Source organism: Lycium ferocissimum, chromosome 4 (genome assembly GCF_029784015.1).
Source record: "Lycium ferocissimum isolate CSIRO_LF1 chromosome 4, AGI_CSIRO_Lferr_CH_V1, whole genome shotgun sequence".
Classification (NCBI taxonomy): domain Eukaryota; kingdom Viridiplantae; phylum Streptophyta; class Magnoliopsida; order Solanales; family Solanaceae; genus Lycium; species Lycium ferocissimum.
The window spans coordinates 27507165-27527525 of NC_081345.1; the positions used below are offsets into that span (position 1 = coordinate 27507165).

At 36.2% G+C, this 20361-nt stretch overlaps 1 protein-coding gene across 1 annotated transcript; it reads right to left on the reverse strand.

The window, feature by feature from the left end:
- Nucleotides 1-600: 600 nt before the first annotated feature.
- Nucleotides 601-18222, reverse strand: LOC132053886 (uncharacterized). Its single transcript, XM_059445981.1, has 9 exons — nt 18062-18222; nt 15037-15158; nt 12857-13064; nt 10634-11177; nt 10309-10560; nt 10029-10220; nt 9876-9950; nt 3686-6148; nt 601-1508 (listed from the first exon to the last, which is right to left on the reverse strand). Exons 1-9 carry the CDS (start codon nt 18220-18222, stop codon nt 1215-1217), a joined length of 4311 nt encoding a protein of 1436 aa, XP_059301964.1. The 3' UTR covers nt 601-1214.
- Between the last annotated feature and the right edge of the window lie 2139 nt (nt 18223-20361).

A 20361-nucleotide genomic window follows, 5' to 3' on the forward strand; every position in this document is an offset into this window, starting at 1 on the left:
TTTGCAAAAACTATAATCAAACACAACTTCTTCATACCAAATAAAGTGAAAAATATTTAATTTTCATGACCAAACGCGTACTAAATAAAAGGGCGAAATGTAAATTATTTTATATCGGCAAGTTACACGTGGGTGATAATTTACGTTTTGAGTTCATCAAGATTTCGCTCAATTAGCAAACACTTCAGCTTTAGTAGACTTGTAGTATGAGCATCATGAGATTTTTTTACTTTTATTTTTTTCAATTTTTCAAAGATCATACTTCAGACAATCGCTAAGAATAGTTGCTTTTCAGTTTTTAGTAAAAGGGAAAAAAAGTTTCGGTTTTAGTGTTTGAGTGGAAAACGATTTTCGCAAAAACAGTCGTAACTTTAGAAACAAGTTTTTCAAATTTTCCAAGGAAACACATAATTTTTGACTTTCTGTCATAAACGTTTTGATTTGTCTTTTTTATGAGAAAGATACATTCTTCATTTGTCTTACATGAGTTTTCTGCAAGCATTTGTCTAATGCAATTACAGTTATTATATTGGCTTGGAAATTGGCATTTGGCATATACAACCGATTTATCATTTCCTTCAAGTTAAACGAATGATGCAATATGGGTTATGCGTTAACAACCCATAAATCAAAAGTACTTATTTCGTTGCCTATGAATAAGCATACAAATAAAGCAACATGATACTAAAAATGACACTAGAAAAGAGAATACGAGACAAAAGAACCAAAATACCACTTTCTAGTACTATAAAACTATCTTAGAGTCTGTTTTCACAACCTTTTGACGTACAGTCAATCCATCCCAAGGTACAACTATTAAGTATAAACCAACCTGTACATATACAACCTCCAATACCTTCAATAATTTCAACACACAAAGCTATAACCGAGTATCTTGTTCATATGCTAGTCCCCCAATAAAAACTGGAAGATTCAATCCAGTCCCAAGAGATTTGAAACTTTAGGATGGACTTTCACCGGGAAAGAGGAAAGCCCAAACTTTACTTTGATGACAACTGACACCTGATTTAGAATGGGAAGGGAAATGACAAGCAGTTTCACAATTATATACATCCTGATTCATTTGCAAGTGAGACTAATAACCTCGATTGACACAGCCTAAGAACGTTAGAGGGATCAAATGTCATGCTAATTACAAACCGGTGTCTTGTGCAAGAATATTTGATCATTCCACATTTTAGCGAGCATGTACCTTAAGATATCCACAAATCATGCATTACTTGCAGTTGACTGAACTCTGTATACTTCAGAGACATCTTGTAAAGCTCTCTAAGCTTTCCGGTATCAGCAGACTTATTTGAGGCGCTCTGCTGAGAGTTGGCTGAAGATTTATTCGTAGTTGGACAGAGTGCTACAGACAACATCTTCTTCAATAGCATCTGCAACTGGCTCCAATATTTATCACAAATCTTAAGATTGTCATTACTCAGTGTGTCTCCAGATACATGGCGAGCTTCAAGCATACAAGTCAGAGCAGACTCCAGAAGCTGTCATACAAGTAACTGATCAGTGCCATTTACAGTTCCAAGGATGAAATTTGCCAAACTATCACAAGGCAAACAATGAAACTCAAAACATTATTTTTCAATGCTCAGACAATTATGAAAGAAATATCAGGTCCTTGATTCCGTTGTTGAGGTTAGTACCAGAAAAAGCAAATACAAATACTATGTTTTAGTTCTGTTAAGGGAATTTCACAAGGCACAGTGAGATTTTGAATACATTTGCGTGGCTGTAAATCATCTTATAAGTAAAAAGTGGGAATTTTAAAGTAAATTGTTTCTGAATATAGAAAAATGGCATTCCTTTTGGGACATACTAAAAAGGAAAGTGTACAACATGAATTGGGATAGGAGTAATTACGTAATAATATATGTGTTGAACAAAAGACAACATTAAGCAACACGGTTACCCAAAAAAACATTAAGCAACAATATGTGACGGATATTATCAGTTAGCTCGCATCTCATAACTAACATGTAGCTAACTAATTTATTTCAAAATTGAGACAGCACTCATGAGTCATGAGCAAAAACAAAAAGCTGAGAACAGGTGCATATAAGTTAATTTCATCTTCTACATTGGAATTTAAAAAACAAAATAAAGAGGAGGGGTTTTTTTTTTTTTTTTGGAGGGGGGGGGGGGGGGGGTTGAGAATTAAGCTGATCCCTTTTATAAAGAAAGCAAAGTAAATTTATCAGCGTGAAATAATTCCATCTTTTTTTTTTCCCAACTTCATTTCATAAGTAGTAGGAAGCCTTTTTATGTAGCACGCACTCAATGTACTTGAAATATATAGATGACATCCTCACAAAAGCTTAAAACGCCATTCCAACCAGCACATGTTCTAATGAAAACTTAAAGTGGGACATCATCCAACTATCTATAGCATTTTAAAATATATATATATATATATAGGAAATTACAACTTTCGGTCGGATTCAACAGGTTTTACCGTTTAAGAAACAACAACATACCCAGTGTAATCCCACACCTTTAGGTCAGATTCAGTGGATTTAGAAACAGCAAAACATAAATTATGAAAATCAGAAAGACGTCTATGTGAGTAATAAGAAAATAAACCTTCAGCCAAACTGAACCCTAACAGCTAGCTCAAGTGAAAATCGTCAAAAATTAAAAGGGGACAACTCATTCCTTCAATTAATGTTAGGCCCTTCCTCCACACACCTGGGACCGGACATTTGGAGCATGGATAATACATCTTTGGGGGAGTTTTTTTTTTTTTTTTTTTTGGTGTGTGTGTGTGTTGTTTGGGGTGGGGGGCCAACATTAGTAGGGCAAGGAAATCAGATTGGATTTAACTCAAATTAAAAAGCTAGTTCATGAGGTAAAGATTGCCCAAGACCATACAAAAAGACAACAACTCATTCTCTCACACGTGTCAGACACATCAACATTTTATTTCTACACATTGCATTCTTTGTTACCAAAACTACATGGACCAGACGAATACATTCAGGAGGTGAAGATTGCCCAAGACCATACAAAAAGACAACAACTCATTCTCTCACACATGTCCGACACATCAACATTTTGTTTCTACACATTGCATTCTTTGTTACCAAAACTACATGGACCAGACGAATACATTCATGAGATGAAGATTGCCCAAGACCATACAAAAAGACAACTCATTCTCTCACACATGTCGGACACATCAACATTTTGTTTCTACACATTGCATTCTTTGTTACCAAAACCACATGGACCAGACGAATACAGCAAATGCATTCTCAGACCTTTTAAAGAAAAAATGAGTGAATTCTATACGTCAGGCACATATATAGTACAAAGCACCATCAGCCCCATAATTTTTTTGTGGATATTAAAGCAAATTGTGGGTAAGATGCAACACAATCATTTAAAAACAAACACAAAGCTAGTCAAAACACTGTAATAGTTGAAAAAGAAAGAATGTATATAGTCAAAGAAAATCAAGCTTAAGCTAAAAAGTAAGTAATCAACCAACACAAGAAACAAAGAGAGACGCACAGATAAACCACAGTGATAGTTCAAAAACAATGCACATATATACTCAAAGAAAATCAAGCTTAAGATCAAAAAAGTAACTAATCAACCACTGGAAACGGAAAGAGACAAACATTGAGAAGATTCTGCAAAGCACAAAGATGTATAACCATACCACGTTAGAGTGAAGAAGATTTGACAGATCCAGTAATAGCGCAGCTCGCTCCACCAAAATAGCCAAGTGCATCAAGGGATGTGTCGTTGGTCCATAGAAATCCATGGATTTCTGCCAGTTCCTATCAGCCAATGAAGAATATTGTTTTACTCTATGAAGAAAGCTATTTCCGCCCTTGGAAGAACTGTTTTTCTTCTGATCTTGATCCAAAAATTTCAAGCAGCAATCCCTTTGGTAGCAAGCCAACTGAAAGTATGCATACGCAGATTCCTGTTTCCGTAACTCACCCAGTGACTCATAGACGGATAAAGCCTCTCTAATGGCATCATTAGCTGAAATCTCATGCTTTCTACGGTCTATCCTAGGTCTACTAACACAGGAGTTGAAAGAATCCTCAAGGACACAGTTCTCATAAACCTCAGCAAATGTATCTTCTCTGGCCAATAGCATCCCAAGCCTTAGATATGTATGAGCAAACTGAGTATAAACTTCATTTCTCAAGTTGCTTGAATCCAAATCTGATTCTTCACTAACACTATTTACGACTGTTTTTGCTGCACCATAGAACCTCAGAGATTCCCTGTATTCCTTCTTGGCAGCCTGGAGCACTTGCCTGTATGCATCCTGGAGGATTGCATGTTCCTTGAGATTTTCAATCTTTGCTACCATCTCTTCTGCTAGGGCTCTCCTGCCATGACCTAAGTTACAGTTTATCAATATAATGTTAGTGTGGTCAGCTACTTCTTTAAACGCATTTATTGCATCAGCAAAAGCGACTTCAGCTTTATCCTGCTCTTTTCTTTCCAGCCTCCTACGGCCTAACTCATTACACACCCATCCTTTCTTCTTAATTAAAGATTGTAAGTCTGCTGAATTAGTAAGATGTCCAACCATAGCGTTTCTAGCTTCTTCATAACAGTTCAAGGCAACAGAGAGATAGAAATCAGCATCTCCAGCTACAGTACCTCGAATATATTTAAATATACCCCCACTTTTCCTTTCAGTTTCTTCCTTTGAAGTTTCAGAACATGTATACGCTGAAGTTCCTTCCATTTTCACTCCCTCGACATCATCTCTATCAGAGTCGGTAGGTCCAGAATTTTTTGCCTCTGAAACATCTGTCAGTTTAATAGAGCTTTCCATTCTGGTAATATTCTTGCTATGCATCGGGAGGTTACTCTCGGATGTGGTGCTTTCACCCTTCTGATGAATATCCACAAAAGTTCCAGAATGTGCATGGGAGTTTGCTTTGGTATGTGATTTTTTGTTCTGCTTTCTGCCATAACTTTTAGAACGTGAATCTCCACTACTACTGCTAGCGCTGCTGCCACTGCTGGCCCTATCACTCTGGCAGCTGCAGTTTAATAAGGAACATGAGCTGCAGTTCTGACTAGACTGTCCAAGCTTCTTCTTGAGCCTTTCAACCTCCCTCAGAACTTCAGATGACATCTTCAACTCTTTAGTTAGAGACTTTTGCTCTGATTGTACTGGCATCTTATCACCATCTGTCAAATGGAATTGGACATACAAGTCCCCAACTAGCGTCCAAGCCTTGGCCCAAAAGAGGTAACTGTCAGATAATTGATCATAAATGAAACAATCATCACATTGTGAAGACCCAGCTTTTTCACTTTCATCAAGTTCAACATTGGTTGATGTACAAACGACCATGGAAGAAACGAATTTTGAGTCTTCCCGATGTTGAGGCATTGATCCATAAAGCAGACATGCCAACTCTACAACCTTCAAGGCCTGACCCAATTGTTCATCTTCTTTATAAGCTTGTCCAAGCGCCAAGTACGATTCTCCAAGCAATAGAACTAATTTCCACAACTTATCATCCAATTTTGAAGTTGGAAGCCATTCCCGAATATCACAAACTTCAATACAGTCAGTATCTCCACATGCACAGATAGAAAAACTCGGTGCTGAAGGCCGCTCATCCTGATTTTGACCACTATTCTGCAGATCCATTCTATTGCTTTGCATTTGACGTTTCCATCTAAGAGACTTAATAGCTTGAGAAACATGATGTATGGCAGCCAACTTGGTGGAGATTGGATCAGCAACAGTTTGAACCTTAGGAGACACTTTTGACAAATCACATACTGAAAAGCTTTTCTCTCTGCTATTTGGTGCATCTTCCAGACTGGCTGTATTTCTCTCCCTTGGAGCTGTAATTGCTCTTGGGGAAGTTATAGCCTCATCAGATGTTACCCTCACAGAATCATCAGATCCAGTAGCTGGCAATGTTTCAATGTTGTTGCCTGGTTCAACTCTAGGAACCAGGAAATCATGGGCACCTGATACAGAAACCGAAATCAAAGATTCAACTGGTTCTTCTTCAGCGTCAGCCCCTGTAACTTCAGACTCCCTAGGAAGTGCTTCAGATGACAAATCTAACTCTTCATCGTATGTTAAAAGGAGCCTCGCAAATTGTTCATGAGCACAAGCACGTACAACCTATTTGCCATAATTTCATGTTATCAGTTGTCTATTCTACAATATAGAAGAGAGATAGAGAGAAGCAAGAAATAGAGTTATAACCAAACTATGTTTCTCAAAACTTAGAAATCAAGTCCCTGGACTGCTAACTGCATCAGGAAACTCATATATGCAATTCGAAGCTAATGTTTGAAATTTATAAGACTAAAGTACTATGGTGAAGCAAGCAAGGAAGCAACTTCGCTCACCTACCTATCAACACTGTCTATTCATAAAAGCAGAAAAAAAGAGAATAACCAAATGCATGATAAATATGCATGGATTTCTGTTAGTTTTTCCTTCTTTTTACCTTCATGAACTTCGAGGAGAGAAACAGCGATGAGTTGCTTCCAACATGGTTTACATTTTACAAAGGTGGCTGTTTTCGTCCTTTAAACCACATTTTAAGTGACTGGTTTAAGTGTACGTGCAATACACCGTGTTAATAAAAGAGATTGTATACAAGAAGAACAAATAAATAATAATTAGCATTACAATAGATCTAACATTCATTTAAATAAATAAATATATTAATTTGACGTAATGTATAAATTCAAAATAATGGAATATATTATGAACCTGCAAAGGTGAGAAAATCAATTAAGATTTGTAATTATAAATATTTTATTATATATAATAATACATTATTCGGTTTGCATCTCACATAATATCTCTTTATAAACGATGTCCTACGCGTGTGACGTGTTTTGCGCATGTATTTCATTTCGATGAATACACAATTCTAAAAAATCTCATAAATATTTTTAATAATATGTTTGATGGATGAATACATTTTATAAAAATCTCATAAATAAAATTGGTTTGAGGTAAAGTCCAGCTTTGCCAATGGATTCTTCTTCTCTTTGTGAAATCATATCCCAAAAATTTAAAAGTTTAATTCTAAAATCCAACAGTGTAGTTACCATTATATCCAACATGGAATGCATATCAAGTCCTGATATATGAATTGTTTATGGATGTATAAATTTTAGTCTAAAATAATTAATTATCTCTAATTTTAAAATGAAATATAAAGGAAAAAACAGTAAATACAGTCCTTTCTTACTTACCAGTTACAAAGGTCGGAAAATTTGTAAAGTTAATTTGTAAAACATAAACAATGCACATAGCTGCAACACAGATTCAGAGGAACATAAAATTTAAATAGAGAAAGTAAAAATTTATTAAATTCCAGCTCAAAGTATACAAAGATCCACAAAATTCTAATAACGAAGGCATGTGGAGTGTTTCTAGTGTTGACTTCTAAAAATCCCAAAAATATGTTTTGAGCGAGCAGGAGGAGGATGAGATTATGTAGAAGTATTTTTTCAAGTAAAATTCATTATCCGGTTAGCTTACTACCAAATATACACCCCTTCCAAAAATAAAAACAACCTAATGGTACTTTAAAATTAAAATTGCGAAAAAATTCAGCACATACACCAATCTACGCCGGCCATCTACTTCTATTAGTCATCTAATCATAAAATTATCGTAATAACATTCACAAAATAAAAAAGCTTGAAAAAAAATCCTAAAATATCTACAGTTAAGGGGTTGCAAGGGTCGGACATTACTTTCAGGAGGGCTCTGGGAAATTGAAGGAGTAGTAGAGTTCTTCAAGACTTTGGAGGATTTTCAGGGGTTGACAGATCCAGAGGATGAGTTGAGGTGGAATCATAACAGAGATGGGAATTTTTCAGTCAAGTCTACCTATCTAACAATTAGCAACAGTGCTCTCCAGATTGTTGATTGGCCATGGAAGACTATTTGGAAAACAAATGCTCCTACTAAGGTTCTTTGTTTCACTTGGTTCTTTGTTTCACTTGGTTGGTGGCAAGACAGGCGGTTTTGACTCAAGAAAGGTTAAGGAGAAGGGGGTTTCAACTGTGTTTCAGATGCCTATTTTGTGAGACTAGTTTAGAAACTAATACCCATTTGTTTCTCTACTGCGCTTTTACTATCCAACTATGGCAATTCTTTCTCAATATTGTGGGGATCAAGTGGTGTGTGCCCGCAAACACTGTTGATCTTCTTAAGAGTTGGAACCGTTTGGGAGGATTAATTAGACAGAAGAGATGGTGGAGATTGATTCCTGCTTGCATTTGGTGGATAATTTGGTAAGACAGGAACTCCAGAGATTTTGAAGATAGGGGTAGTCATGTGCAGGACATTAAGCTGAAGTGTCTTCTTTTGTTTCATTCTGGTGTAAAGAGTGTTTTGTAGAGGAGGAGATTTCTTAAAAAGATTTGATCGGACAATTGTAAGTGATTTTCAGATTTTGTTGGTTGTGGGCATCTCTCCTCTGTAAATATGGCTTTTGCACTGCCCTAGTGCTATCAATACCAATGTTACCAGTTTCAAAAAAAAAAAAAAAAAAAAAAAGGGCCAAAGTTTCCATGACAAACCTCAACAAAAATATTGCACCAACATAAAAAAAAAAATACACCCCTTCTGAAAATAAAAACAACCCTAATGGTACTTTACAATTAAAATTGCGAAAAAGTTAAGCACATACACCAATCTACTCCGGCCATCTACTTCTCTTAGTCATCTAATCATAAAATTATCATAATAATATTTACAAAATAAAAAAGCGTGACAAAAAAATCCTAAAATAAATTTGGCCAAAAATTCCATGATAACCCTCAACATAAATATTGCACCAACATCAAAAAAAAATCACGAAAAAATTAACCTATTAGTTGTGCCTCAAGTCTCAAAACTTGTGATCTAGCTATCAAAGATGTATGATCCAACAGAAAAAACAAGTGATTATAACCAATGTCTCACTTTTTCTGCAATCAAATTAACTGACATCAGTTGAAGCTTTTCTACTCCATTATTCTTTACCAAGGGAAAACAAATCTTAATCAACACTATCAAATTAGAAAGAAAAAATGAATGGAAGAATCAACAAAAAGAACAACAAAATATTAAGGAACAGACCTAAAATAAATAGTAATAACGAGTAGATTCACTACATACTGAGCATATCCATAATAATATAAGAACATGAGGATTTACATGTGTTTTCACTAACTTCAAAGCTTCTTGGTGCATCCCTAATTATCAGCCGCAAGAATATGATTGTTGAGTCATAGTATATTTGCAACAAAATCTTTCATAATATATATATTAATAGCCCTAAATAAAAATAGAGTTGAGTGTAACTAACTATAACAATTTAATACTCCTAAATCTAAATGGAGTTGAACGTAAGCAATTATACTCCTAAATCTATATATAATTAAATGGAAGAAAAATCTGGAGGTGCAATTAATACTCCAAAATTTAAATTGAGTTGAACGTAACCAATTAATACTCCTAAATCTAATTGGACGAAAAAGGATATATTTTTATAAAGTAAAATAATTAAATAATAATTTGAGAAAAATAGTAAATGAAAATTTTGTCAGTTGTAGAGTTTTTAATGAAGGGCAAAAAGTTCAATCGACATTTCTAAAGCCCTTCATGCTTTTAATATAATATAGATATTGTAAGTCAGTGTTACATGGCGTTTTCTTCAGACAACATCAAAAACATGGTAAACGGCAAGTTTTATCAAACAATAGAGAGGTTTTTTGCTAAGGACAAGTAGTAAAGTTAAAGGACTCAAAACGGCACTGGCATTTGACAGTTTCTTGTTTAAGCAAGGAAATAAAAGGGACTAGGCATATTTGATCAATACAATGAGACAACATACCAGGTGATCAGGCTCATCCAAAAAATCAAGACATTTTCTGAAGAAACTCGCACATCTAGACTTGTTTTCAGGAGACTGCAGTTCAAAAGTTGCAGTATTAGCTACAGCTAATCAGAGGACATCACTAATTATTAACACAGTAAAAGTGCAGACCATCGAAAGTGAAAGTCTGTGAGCAATCCGGTACAATAGCGTCCCCAGTGAAAGAAAGGGATCGCTTCTCCCTCTATTTATTAGAGAGGGCACAGAGCTAGAATTATCATCAGCGTCATCAGCAGGTCGGTTTTGAGGTATGACAGATAGATCAAAGAGTTGGATAGCATCTTCTCCCGCACTTTTGTATAGCTACAGAAATAAATATAATGCGAATTAAATATACAAGGAACAACACAACAAGAGCTAAAATACAGTATATTACAAATTAGCAAAATACCCAATATGCACCAGGATCTTGCTTGCAGTTTTCCTCAAGGAATCTCAATACTGAAAGCCCGTTTTGCTGTACTACATTTGGATAAAAAGCAGGAGTACCATCCTCAGATATGCCCTTTAGGAGAAATATATCATCTGTTTTTAGGAGTTCATAGCCCTGAACAACACCGTCTTGATGATAGCATATAGCCAACTCAGGAACACTAGCCATGACATTATCAAGCCACGCCTCTAGCCATGTTAAAGGAGTGACCTGTCAAAATACACAGACATCAGTTACACATGTTGACGAGGATATAAGAGTGCGGAAGTTGGTTAAGGTTTACCTTTCGTGAAACATCCCACAAGTGCAAGCTAACTGCAACAAACTTGTCATTGCTGAAGATGAGTAAATCACTTCCTAGAAGCATACGGAAATTGTGAAACTGCCAAAATAGAACCCTTAGGAATCCATCATTACTAGCTCGTCTATACTTGTCAGACTCTTTCACTGAGTACCTCGACTTCTCTTTTACTTGTGAGACCTTGTTTCTAGCACCTTGATCCTTATTTTTTCTGTTCTTTTTGCCCCAAAAAGAGTCACCCTGTTTGAGCTCGTTATATGTGCAAGGCGGGTTAGATTTTTCTTCCTGAGTAGAAGTTCCACGTTGCTCATAGAAAGTGCTATCCTGTGTTGGGTGTTCAGAAGATTCAGGTGAACTTTCTCTTGATTCACATTGCCACTCCTTCGATGGTGTATGGGTTGGTGGACAATCACATGCCTCCATGCGAACAGAGTGCATAGCGAAATTTAGAAACAAAGACTGATCTGCACATTTTGGTGGGTTATTATTTCTTCTGATCAATTTTTCCCCCTCTTCAACATCAGGCCTGCATTTGGCATTGCAGTTGAATCCCTCGTAAATTATATTCTCGTAAAACCACAAAAAGATTTTACCACTAGCTAGAGGTAATAATTGTCTAATTGTACACTAATATCAAGAAAAACTTTCACCCCCCATACGAAGTTATGAAAACTGCGCTGTAAACAGAACTCAAGCCCATCATAAACAAAGATAAACTTGATAAGGACCTTCCAAAACTCCTATAGCTTTTTTAAGTTCTCTTCTGAATATTAAAGCATTTTGCTTGTTGCCTTTATCCATTATTTATTTCACATAGCTCCTCCATTTATTCCCAATCTGTTCCAATCCATATCCTTGGATATCGCTCCCACTTCGGACCCAATGTTTAGCCTTTCAAGTTGATGTGAACTGGTTGTCTTTGTTAGAGAATGTATAGACCATACATTCAATTTGGTTTTCGAAAAATAATATCGTATTAGAAAGAGCAAATGCGGGTCCCAGACAAATTCTTTGTAGAGCACGCTATGATTCAAATATTAGCATCGGGAAAGTACACATTATTTGCGCAAGAATTAGAAGGAACAGTGAACATTCAACTTGAAATGGAAGGAATATACACCATGAACGAGATTTAGAATCCAAACTTCTAAGAACAACTAACTTTGTACGTATAACTGTCATTTGAAAGCTTGACCAATTAACAATATATGCAAATTCAAATAACTAACTAATGAATTACTTTCACTTCCTTAATCTTCAATGTCCTCTTCCGGGAGCAGAATGCTCGGTCCATAGGGTATCCTTTTACTCCGCTCAATGAGTTGCTGAGCCCTAAGATTGTCTAGCACTATGTGCATATGTAACTCACTAATATCCATGTAATTTAAGACCATGTCTCATAAAGCAAGATACACGGGATTTAGATAGGAGACAACTAGATGTTTCTATTGACTAATATTTTTTTGATACAAGGGGACCCGCAGCCGCTATCCTTTGGGTGCACACAGGATAAACCCCGCTCCTGTGTAATAGCCCGCAAACCACATTGGAGAGATAACCAGCACTAGGCAAGCCATGTGCAACGAGCTCGACCAAAAGCCAAATCCCCTGTTGTCTTAGGCAGAGGCGAATCCAGGATTTCAAGAGGATGGGTTCACCATCGTTGCTAAGAATTTTTTTTTTTTAAAAAAGACGCAAAAGTGCATTTAGTTGGACTCCATCCCGCGACCTTAAGGGATTAAACCCAACACTTAACCAGTGCTCCACTCAATCTTGTTTGACCATGTGTTTCTTCGGTTAATATTAAATATATTTTAAGAATTATATACATAATATACCAAACCATGTGTTCACGTGACCCATTTTTCCTACATAAATTCACCCCTGGTCGTAGGAAGGGGGTTTCGAAACTGAGACCTCCATTATGGAAGCCCCATGCTCAACCAACTGAGCCACCCTTGCGGGTTCTATTGATTAATGTTAACATTAAATATTAAGAAATATATTTTCTAAGAAATTTTCAAATGGCAAAATACCAACTTACAGTACTACTTATGAAACTTTCACATCTCCAGGTTTTATAATCAGAATAGATCCGGGACCGATAGAGCCATAAAGGAAGAATTAGATCTCAGAACTTTGACTAACAGAGTGACAACTGGCGTCAAATTCAGAAACAGTCTGCATGTTAGTAGAGCACATTACCCTGTGTTCAAAACTAGAGTCTGGCCAACACGATGTACTGCAATTGATAATCGAGCCTTTGAGTATGGAATCTTAAAGATTTGCTTCAGAATATCAGTTGGGGCAATGACATCGACCTCATCTCCATACTCCACCAGACCTGATACAGCAAGAGCTTCACCTTTCCTTGCAAGATTTGACGTGTGTGTGCCACTTTCCCATAGTAAATCTGCAATGTAAAGCAGAAGTTATCTCTCTCACATTACAACAGCGAAGACATGTTTTTTGATCAAGGACAGCGAAGACATGTTAAAAACTTTTATACACAATCAAATGTTATTAAGAAAAAAGCAACATTAAAAGTGCTCGACATCCATTAGATTCTCCAAAAGGACATATACCATCCTGTAAAACCAGGAAACAATGATATCACAAAAAGATGCTAACTACTTGCATAACAAAAGGTTAAAGGGGCACTTATATTTGTGCATCAAAAACAATAGTGACTTTTTCCTGAGTGCACACAATTTTTTGCTATTAAGCAGCTACGCTTCATTATTTGACTACTTCCATCATCTATGCAGACAAATAAAAAATACGAAAGACATTGAACACTGTCCAATTTCAAAGGGATTACCAATCTCATCCTAAGCCCTTCTAAATTCCGATTTTTAAAGGGACTAGCCATCTTATTCAAACTAGATGGTAGCGGCCTCCACAGGATTTCAGTTTACTGATCATATCACGTTTCAAAGGCACCTTTTGTATCGCAGTAGGTTAAAAATGCACTTTCTTCAAAGTTTTTGAAAGTGGGCAAGAGCTAGTCAATTTGATCCAGCCACCAAAATGGGTTAACAAAGCAATCAATCATCACCTTCTTTCCTTCTCTCTTCCATTAGTAAGAAGTTCCTTTTCTTTCCTCTCACAAGGGAAGATCCTCTATTCAGAAAGGGAAGTTGCTCCTCCAGTTATCCAGTCCACATTACTTCTTTCTGATCCTTATTTTCAAAATTATTTTCATTGCTTCTCAACAAATACAGCAACGTGTTCAAGTCTAAGGAGGAGTTCAAGCTGCAGAACAAGAATGGAGAAACTGGAATACTGCAATTTAGCACGTAGATTAACGGGTGAAGTTTCTGATTGGTTCCGTATTCCAGAGTTATGTCACTATCTTACCAGATTGTCCTCAGCGTTTTTATTTTCTTTGCAAATACATCTGCTTAATCTTAGTAGGCGTTTGGCCGTGAAAATCAAATATTTTTCACTTTATTTGGTATTTTGGAGTTGGAGTTGAAGTTGGAGTTGAAGATGGAGTTGTGTTTGGTTATAGTTTTTGCAAAGAATGTTTGGTTGTTTGAATGTATTGAAAGTGAAAAAATTGGGGAAAAAAGTGAAAAACAAGTTTTGGTTGTTTTCCAAATTCCAAATACAACTTCAAGTTGTATTTGCAATTTTTATGGCCAAACACCATAAAGTGAAAAAATATTCCGAAAAAAAGTGAATAATTCTCATGGCCGAGTGGGCCCTTAGTACCAGTGTTATCAAACTTCAAAGGCACGCTTAAGCCCTGAAGCGAGGCTCAAACCATGTTGAGCGCTTCGCCTCGCTTTATGTGCGCTTCAGTGTCATCATCAAGGCTATAAGACATATTTTTCCTTGCCAATGAGCCTCTCTTGAAGAGGTGACACTAGATGATTGATATTTCACTTTATTGTAATATTTTTACAATTTCTTTGTCCATATATTTGTTATTCATGCTTATTATTATCAATCTTGGACTAAAGATAAATATATATTTGTATTTTTGCACCATTGCACTTTTTTTCATTAAAGCCCACGCTTTATTTGCGCTTTGCGCTTAAAGCCCCAGCTGACCTTAGAGCTTTTTTGCGCTTTTCACTTTTGATAACACTGCTTAGTATATGAAGTTCTAAACCCTAAAACTTCACCGAGCAACAAAAGATCATGTTTGAGAGACACTGATTCTAAGACTTGCAACTTGTTCCAGAAATAGAACTCTAATCTTCTGCTCATGAAGTCCACAAAAGTTATGTGAACCCAGGCTAACTAATCTGATCAGTCCTTCGAATGCAATTTATTAACAGTACGAAAAACATATTGACAGTTAATAAAGCAGTACAACACAAGCTAAAAAAAAAAATGTAACCTTTAAATGAGATAATAGAACTAACGTTCACTACCTGCACTCGTCCTTGATTGGTTGGCCACTAATGGCAGTACCTTATCTGGAATACTTGAAAGCAGTGGCAAAGTGTTTAGATCAGTCTCGATAGGAATCATCCGATACCTCGGAGCTCTAACCCTAAAAGTTATTAGTAAAAAAGAACTGAATAAGACAATTCAAGGTAAACCAAACACCCTCCCTCTGACTTAGAGAAAACTTGGACTTCAAATTCAAATAACACCTAATTCATCACGTCCAGAAAATTAAGTGTCTACTTCCACAAAGACTTAAAATTTAAGATAGCTTATTAATGTCATTCAAAACCTTAGATACATGTTTAAAGCTCAATATGAGAAAAATGCTTCGACATTGCGAATCTCTCTAATAGAACTGATGTTACATAATAAATACAATACAACAGCATAGGCGTTGGTGGCAACAGTACAGTTGCTCTTTCTTTAACTTGTTGATTACAGGTTCAAAATGTGAGATCCACCTCGTTGCAGCAAGCTCCTTTGTTTATATAAAGGGAGAGCTGAGCACTTCAAGTACGCGTAAGACTTCTTAAAAAATATAACAATAAGTGGACATCGCATTTGAAGAATTTTTAACGCAAAAGGTCCCTTAAGTTAAAGGGTTATTCTGTTCCCCTCCTACTTATACAATGTTGAACAGATAATCCTTCAAGTTTTACATCAGGAAAAGAAAAAAAGGAGGAGGGAACACTTTTGGTTTAGTTTAACGGATTCATTAAAAGTCAATAGAATTGACCACATATGGTCCTTAAGTTGGCTATTGGTCCATTGCCATATTTTGTTATAGTATGTATATAACACTAACGAATATAGTCTTTTAAATTTATAAATTGGGGGCATTCAAGCCTTGTACCATGTAAGCTAAGCCTGGTATTTAAGTGGAGAAAGGTAGAGGGGAGCCCATTAACCCCAAGTTTCAAAGGTTGTGGTTGGTCGTAAGGGTTGGCCTCAAACGGATTTCTCGGTCATAAGAAAAAAATTATAAAATGCAAGCAAGTTATTCTAGCCCAAAGGAAACCTAACCTAAAGTTAAGGGTTAGTCCATTACCCATCTTCTTATATAACATTGAGCAAATATAGTTTTCCAAGATTTTAAAATGCGTTCAACATTTGGTCATGTGCAATGAAATTTTGCAAATAAAAGGAAGTGGAGTTAGGATTCTTGGATTCAAAGCTATGATTATCAAGAGTAATGGTGGAACAACTTATTATCATGGTAAATTTATTCATTTTTTTCCTGGCCTTATTTGACATTGCAACTGAATAAAGTATTCTCTGTTCTTTAAGCTGGCGAGTGTTTTAAAAGGCACAGGAACAAGGTGTGACATTTTACCTATCAAAGGACAACTTAGTTAGCTCTAAGGCACTGGGCGTATCCAATGAGCTTTTATAAGTATCAAAGAAAAGGTGTATAAATATTGAGTTTTTTATCGAAGCAAATAATATTCTAACTCACTGAATCCTAATTATACAACAACAGATAAGTTATAGTCAATATTTAAAAGCAATTAAAAAAGAATCATCCACATACATAGCAGACAATCCAAGGTGTAAATCGTGCAAGAAGCAGGGCGCATACGGCAGTTAAGTCCAAGATGTAAAGCGTACATTGAGCAACTACCCCACCTATTTAAGTGCTGGCCAAGTGAGGTCTTGCCCCGAAAAGAGTCACCAGAAAGTCACAAGTTTTCCTTTTGAAACATTGATTATGTTATCTGTTTTCTTTATATATAGTGTGTATATCTATATTTTTGAAGAGGTTTTTTGTTTAGCGTTATATAAACTTTTAACGAAGTTCTTTGGAGTTTGAATATGTTGGACCAAAAGTTTCTCAGTCATGTAAACTCAAATAACTACATATATCAACTGTTATATGAGAGAAATTTATGGACCAACCCCCAAATTTAAAAGACCACATGTAACTAAATCCGCTTACTTCCAATGAAATCTGTCAGGATTCTGTAGGACCATACCACAGGTGCCTCCATTTTGTAAGCATATAAGACGATATTAGTTCAGGTTTAATAAAAAGGAAAAAAAAAATAGACCATTTATTTGAGTTAAGAACTCTAATTTTAAAAGAGTAATAAGTGCTATACTCTCTGTTCCAATTCATATGACATTTTTTTCTATTTTAGACTGTTTCCAAATGTTTGACCATTCCTTTTTCGAACAACTCTTCACAAATTTTAACAATTCAAACTCACTAAATCTCTATCAAACTATTTTTGAAACCGTGGTGTCAGGGCCACCTTGCTCGCACCTCGACTAATTGCATGTGGTATCTCCCACTAGCATAGACCAGCATAGGACTGGGTAACTCTATACACCAAAGCTTGGACAAATGGAAAGAAGTCATCTAGTATTTTTGCCTCCGTTTGTACTTGAACCTGAGACATCATGATTCCCAACCCACTTTATCGATCACTAGGCCACACCCTTGGGCACCAATCAAACTAACTTTTCAACTATTACTTGGTGCTGAATCAGATACCATAATATAAAATGGAATGGACAGGACGGGTAACCCTGTCTGCCAAGGCTTAGAGTACCCTAGTGTTTTCGACTCTGTTAGGATTTGAACCTAAGACCTCATAGTTCTCAACCTACTTCATTGATCACCGGACCACACCGTTAGTGCCTATCAAACTAACTTTTTAACTAATCCCCCGTCCCAATTCATGTAATACTATTTGCTTTTCCAGAGTCAATTTGACTAAACTTAAGCTAAATTGGATTATATTAACTCTATATTTGAAAACTAGATGAAAAGTACTATTAAGTTGTAACTTTTCCCATATCAATTTGGTGAAAAAACACAATCTTAAAATGCTGGTCAAAGTTGATGCAAGTTTGAATATCGGGAAGCGAAAAGTATCACATACAGAGAGTATAACTTAAATCTCTCTTACGATTCGCTAATATCAGATATCATAGTATAAAATGGAACGGGAGAGCACAAACTAAATGACAAATTGCAGCTAAAAGAAAAAGGAAGACAGGTACCTTTCAGGTGAGGGTACAAGTTGAGAAGCATTGAAATCGTGAAATGCTTTATCGGTTGGGACAGGAATAGAACCACAGAGAAAACCGACAGGTTTAGGGGGTGCAATTTCGAGCCTGCCTACACACTGTAACTCTCGTGAGCTTGATGCTTGTTTCTCCATCTAGGGTTTCTTCTACTTCACTGTCAAGACCACAAATCGATGGGGGTGTTGTGCTATGATTATATTCCAGAAGATTCGCATGGAACCAAAGAAGAAAATACAATTTTTAGTTGCAACCGCGTATATTAGGAGGCTATTTGTGGTTAAAACCAATTTTATCTTGTCTGTTATTCTGTCCGTCTAGTCTAGTCTACACATAAATCACAATTTCACTACTATTAAATGGGGATAAGGGTTAAAACACGCGTCAGCCATCTTTTTTTTTTAGTTTTTTACCTGAATTATTAGTTATTTGTGTTTTTTACATACATGCGGATAACTAAAGGAATCAATTGAAAAAACACATCTTAAGTATCAATTTTTTGCAAGTTTCCAGCTGCATCAGGTACTAATCGAGGTGTGTTTTGATGAATCCGCGACTTTTGTAGCGCAAAAAAAAAAAAAGTTGAAACCAAAAAAAAAAAAAAAAAAAAAAACCACATAAATTAGTGCGTGAAAGGACCAAACTGCAAAAAATAAAGTTTGTTTTCACGCATTCTAAATTGCGTGAAGGAGGCCTTTTGTTTTTTTTTTTTTTTTTTTTTTGTTACCTTTCAAAATCACATTTTTTTCCATACTTTAAGAAAGATTAGTCATGTTTTAAAACCTCGAAATATCAATATTTTATATAGAACTTAATATCTTTTTTTTTGCGTATAATAATGTTGGCTCATTACATCAAGTCCACCTAAACGTTTGGATCGTCGTTTTGTGGGTTCTAAAGTGCCCCGAAGTAAGTTTTGAAACTTGTCATATTTATAGGGTTTTGATTTAAGTGTTTTATTATATTTGAATGTACAAATATAAATATTTGATTTAATAATAATTCATCCAATACGAGAGGTTTATACTAATTAAAAAATAATTCATTCCATTTAATTACAATACTAATTCAAAGCAATATAATAATAAATTACAATAACAATACAATGTTCAAGTTCTAGAGGCTCTATTACTTCGAGACGTGCTTGTACCACCGCGGCCTTGTTGCCCACACGAACACTTGTCATGGCCATATTGCTTACATGTAGAAAGCACTTCATGAGAGTAAGTTCTTTCACTAACATCCATTTGATCGGGTCTACGACTCCATAAGTTAATGCCCAATTTCCTAATGTAATCCTTGTTAGCAACCATCGAAAACGGCCGTTTGGCCAATAAGCTTCATTACTAAAGTGGTGGAATCGGGCGGAATATGCTCTAAGGTAACGTGGACCTTGTATTCCGCCACATAACTTGTTACCGTTTTTCTCATTCTCTCAAAGCACTTGATAGCATGAGAACACGGTACGGGTACGTTTGTCACTTACCACAAGTGCATGTTCTTGTTGCCTCATAAACCAGATGCACGTTTCCACCTCTTACCGTTGTAATAACCCATCCTAACTTCATACACATGTTGAATCGGGTCATACTTGGCCATTTGCGACGCCACATTTTTTTCTATAATGCTCCATATTATTGAAGCGGCTTTGGCATCCATGTCCCGCCTTCTCGCCAATATTATCCTTCCGTCTTGTCCTAACCACAAATCGCTCCACAACTCGCTTGAAAGCCATTCTCACTATTGCGGTGATAGGTAGTCCTCGAGCATTTCAAAGCAAGCTATCGAAAGACTTTCAGCTGTTTGTCGCGAGCATGCCCCATCTTTTGCCTCCATCAAAGATGTAAGCGTCCATTTTTCAACTTCGAAGTTTCATCAACCAAACGTATACCAATGTTCACCACCGCCCCGATCGATCTATTTTCGTTTCATTTTCGTTGTTGATGCCCATCGCAACCTCCCACATCAATTTGTTTAGAGTGCTATTGTGAAACTTTGATTGCAAATTTGCCTTCAAGTGCCTTAAGCAATAGCGATGGTAAACAAAGGGAGGCTGCTACCCCGGTAAATTATCCATATCGTGCAATATGTCTTTATGACGATCAGATAGCACGCATATGCCGATACGATCCTTAATAACATGAGTTTTCAAATGGGTCAAAAAGATCCCCATGTGTCGTTGCTCTCGTTAGAGGCAATTGCGAAAGCAGGAGGGAATATTGACCCATTGGCATCCATTCCTATCGCAATTAGAGCTTGATGTCGTAGGCACTATA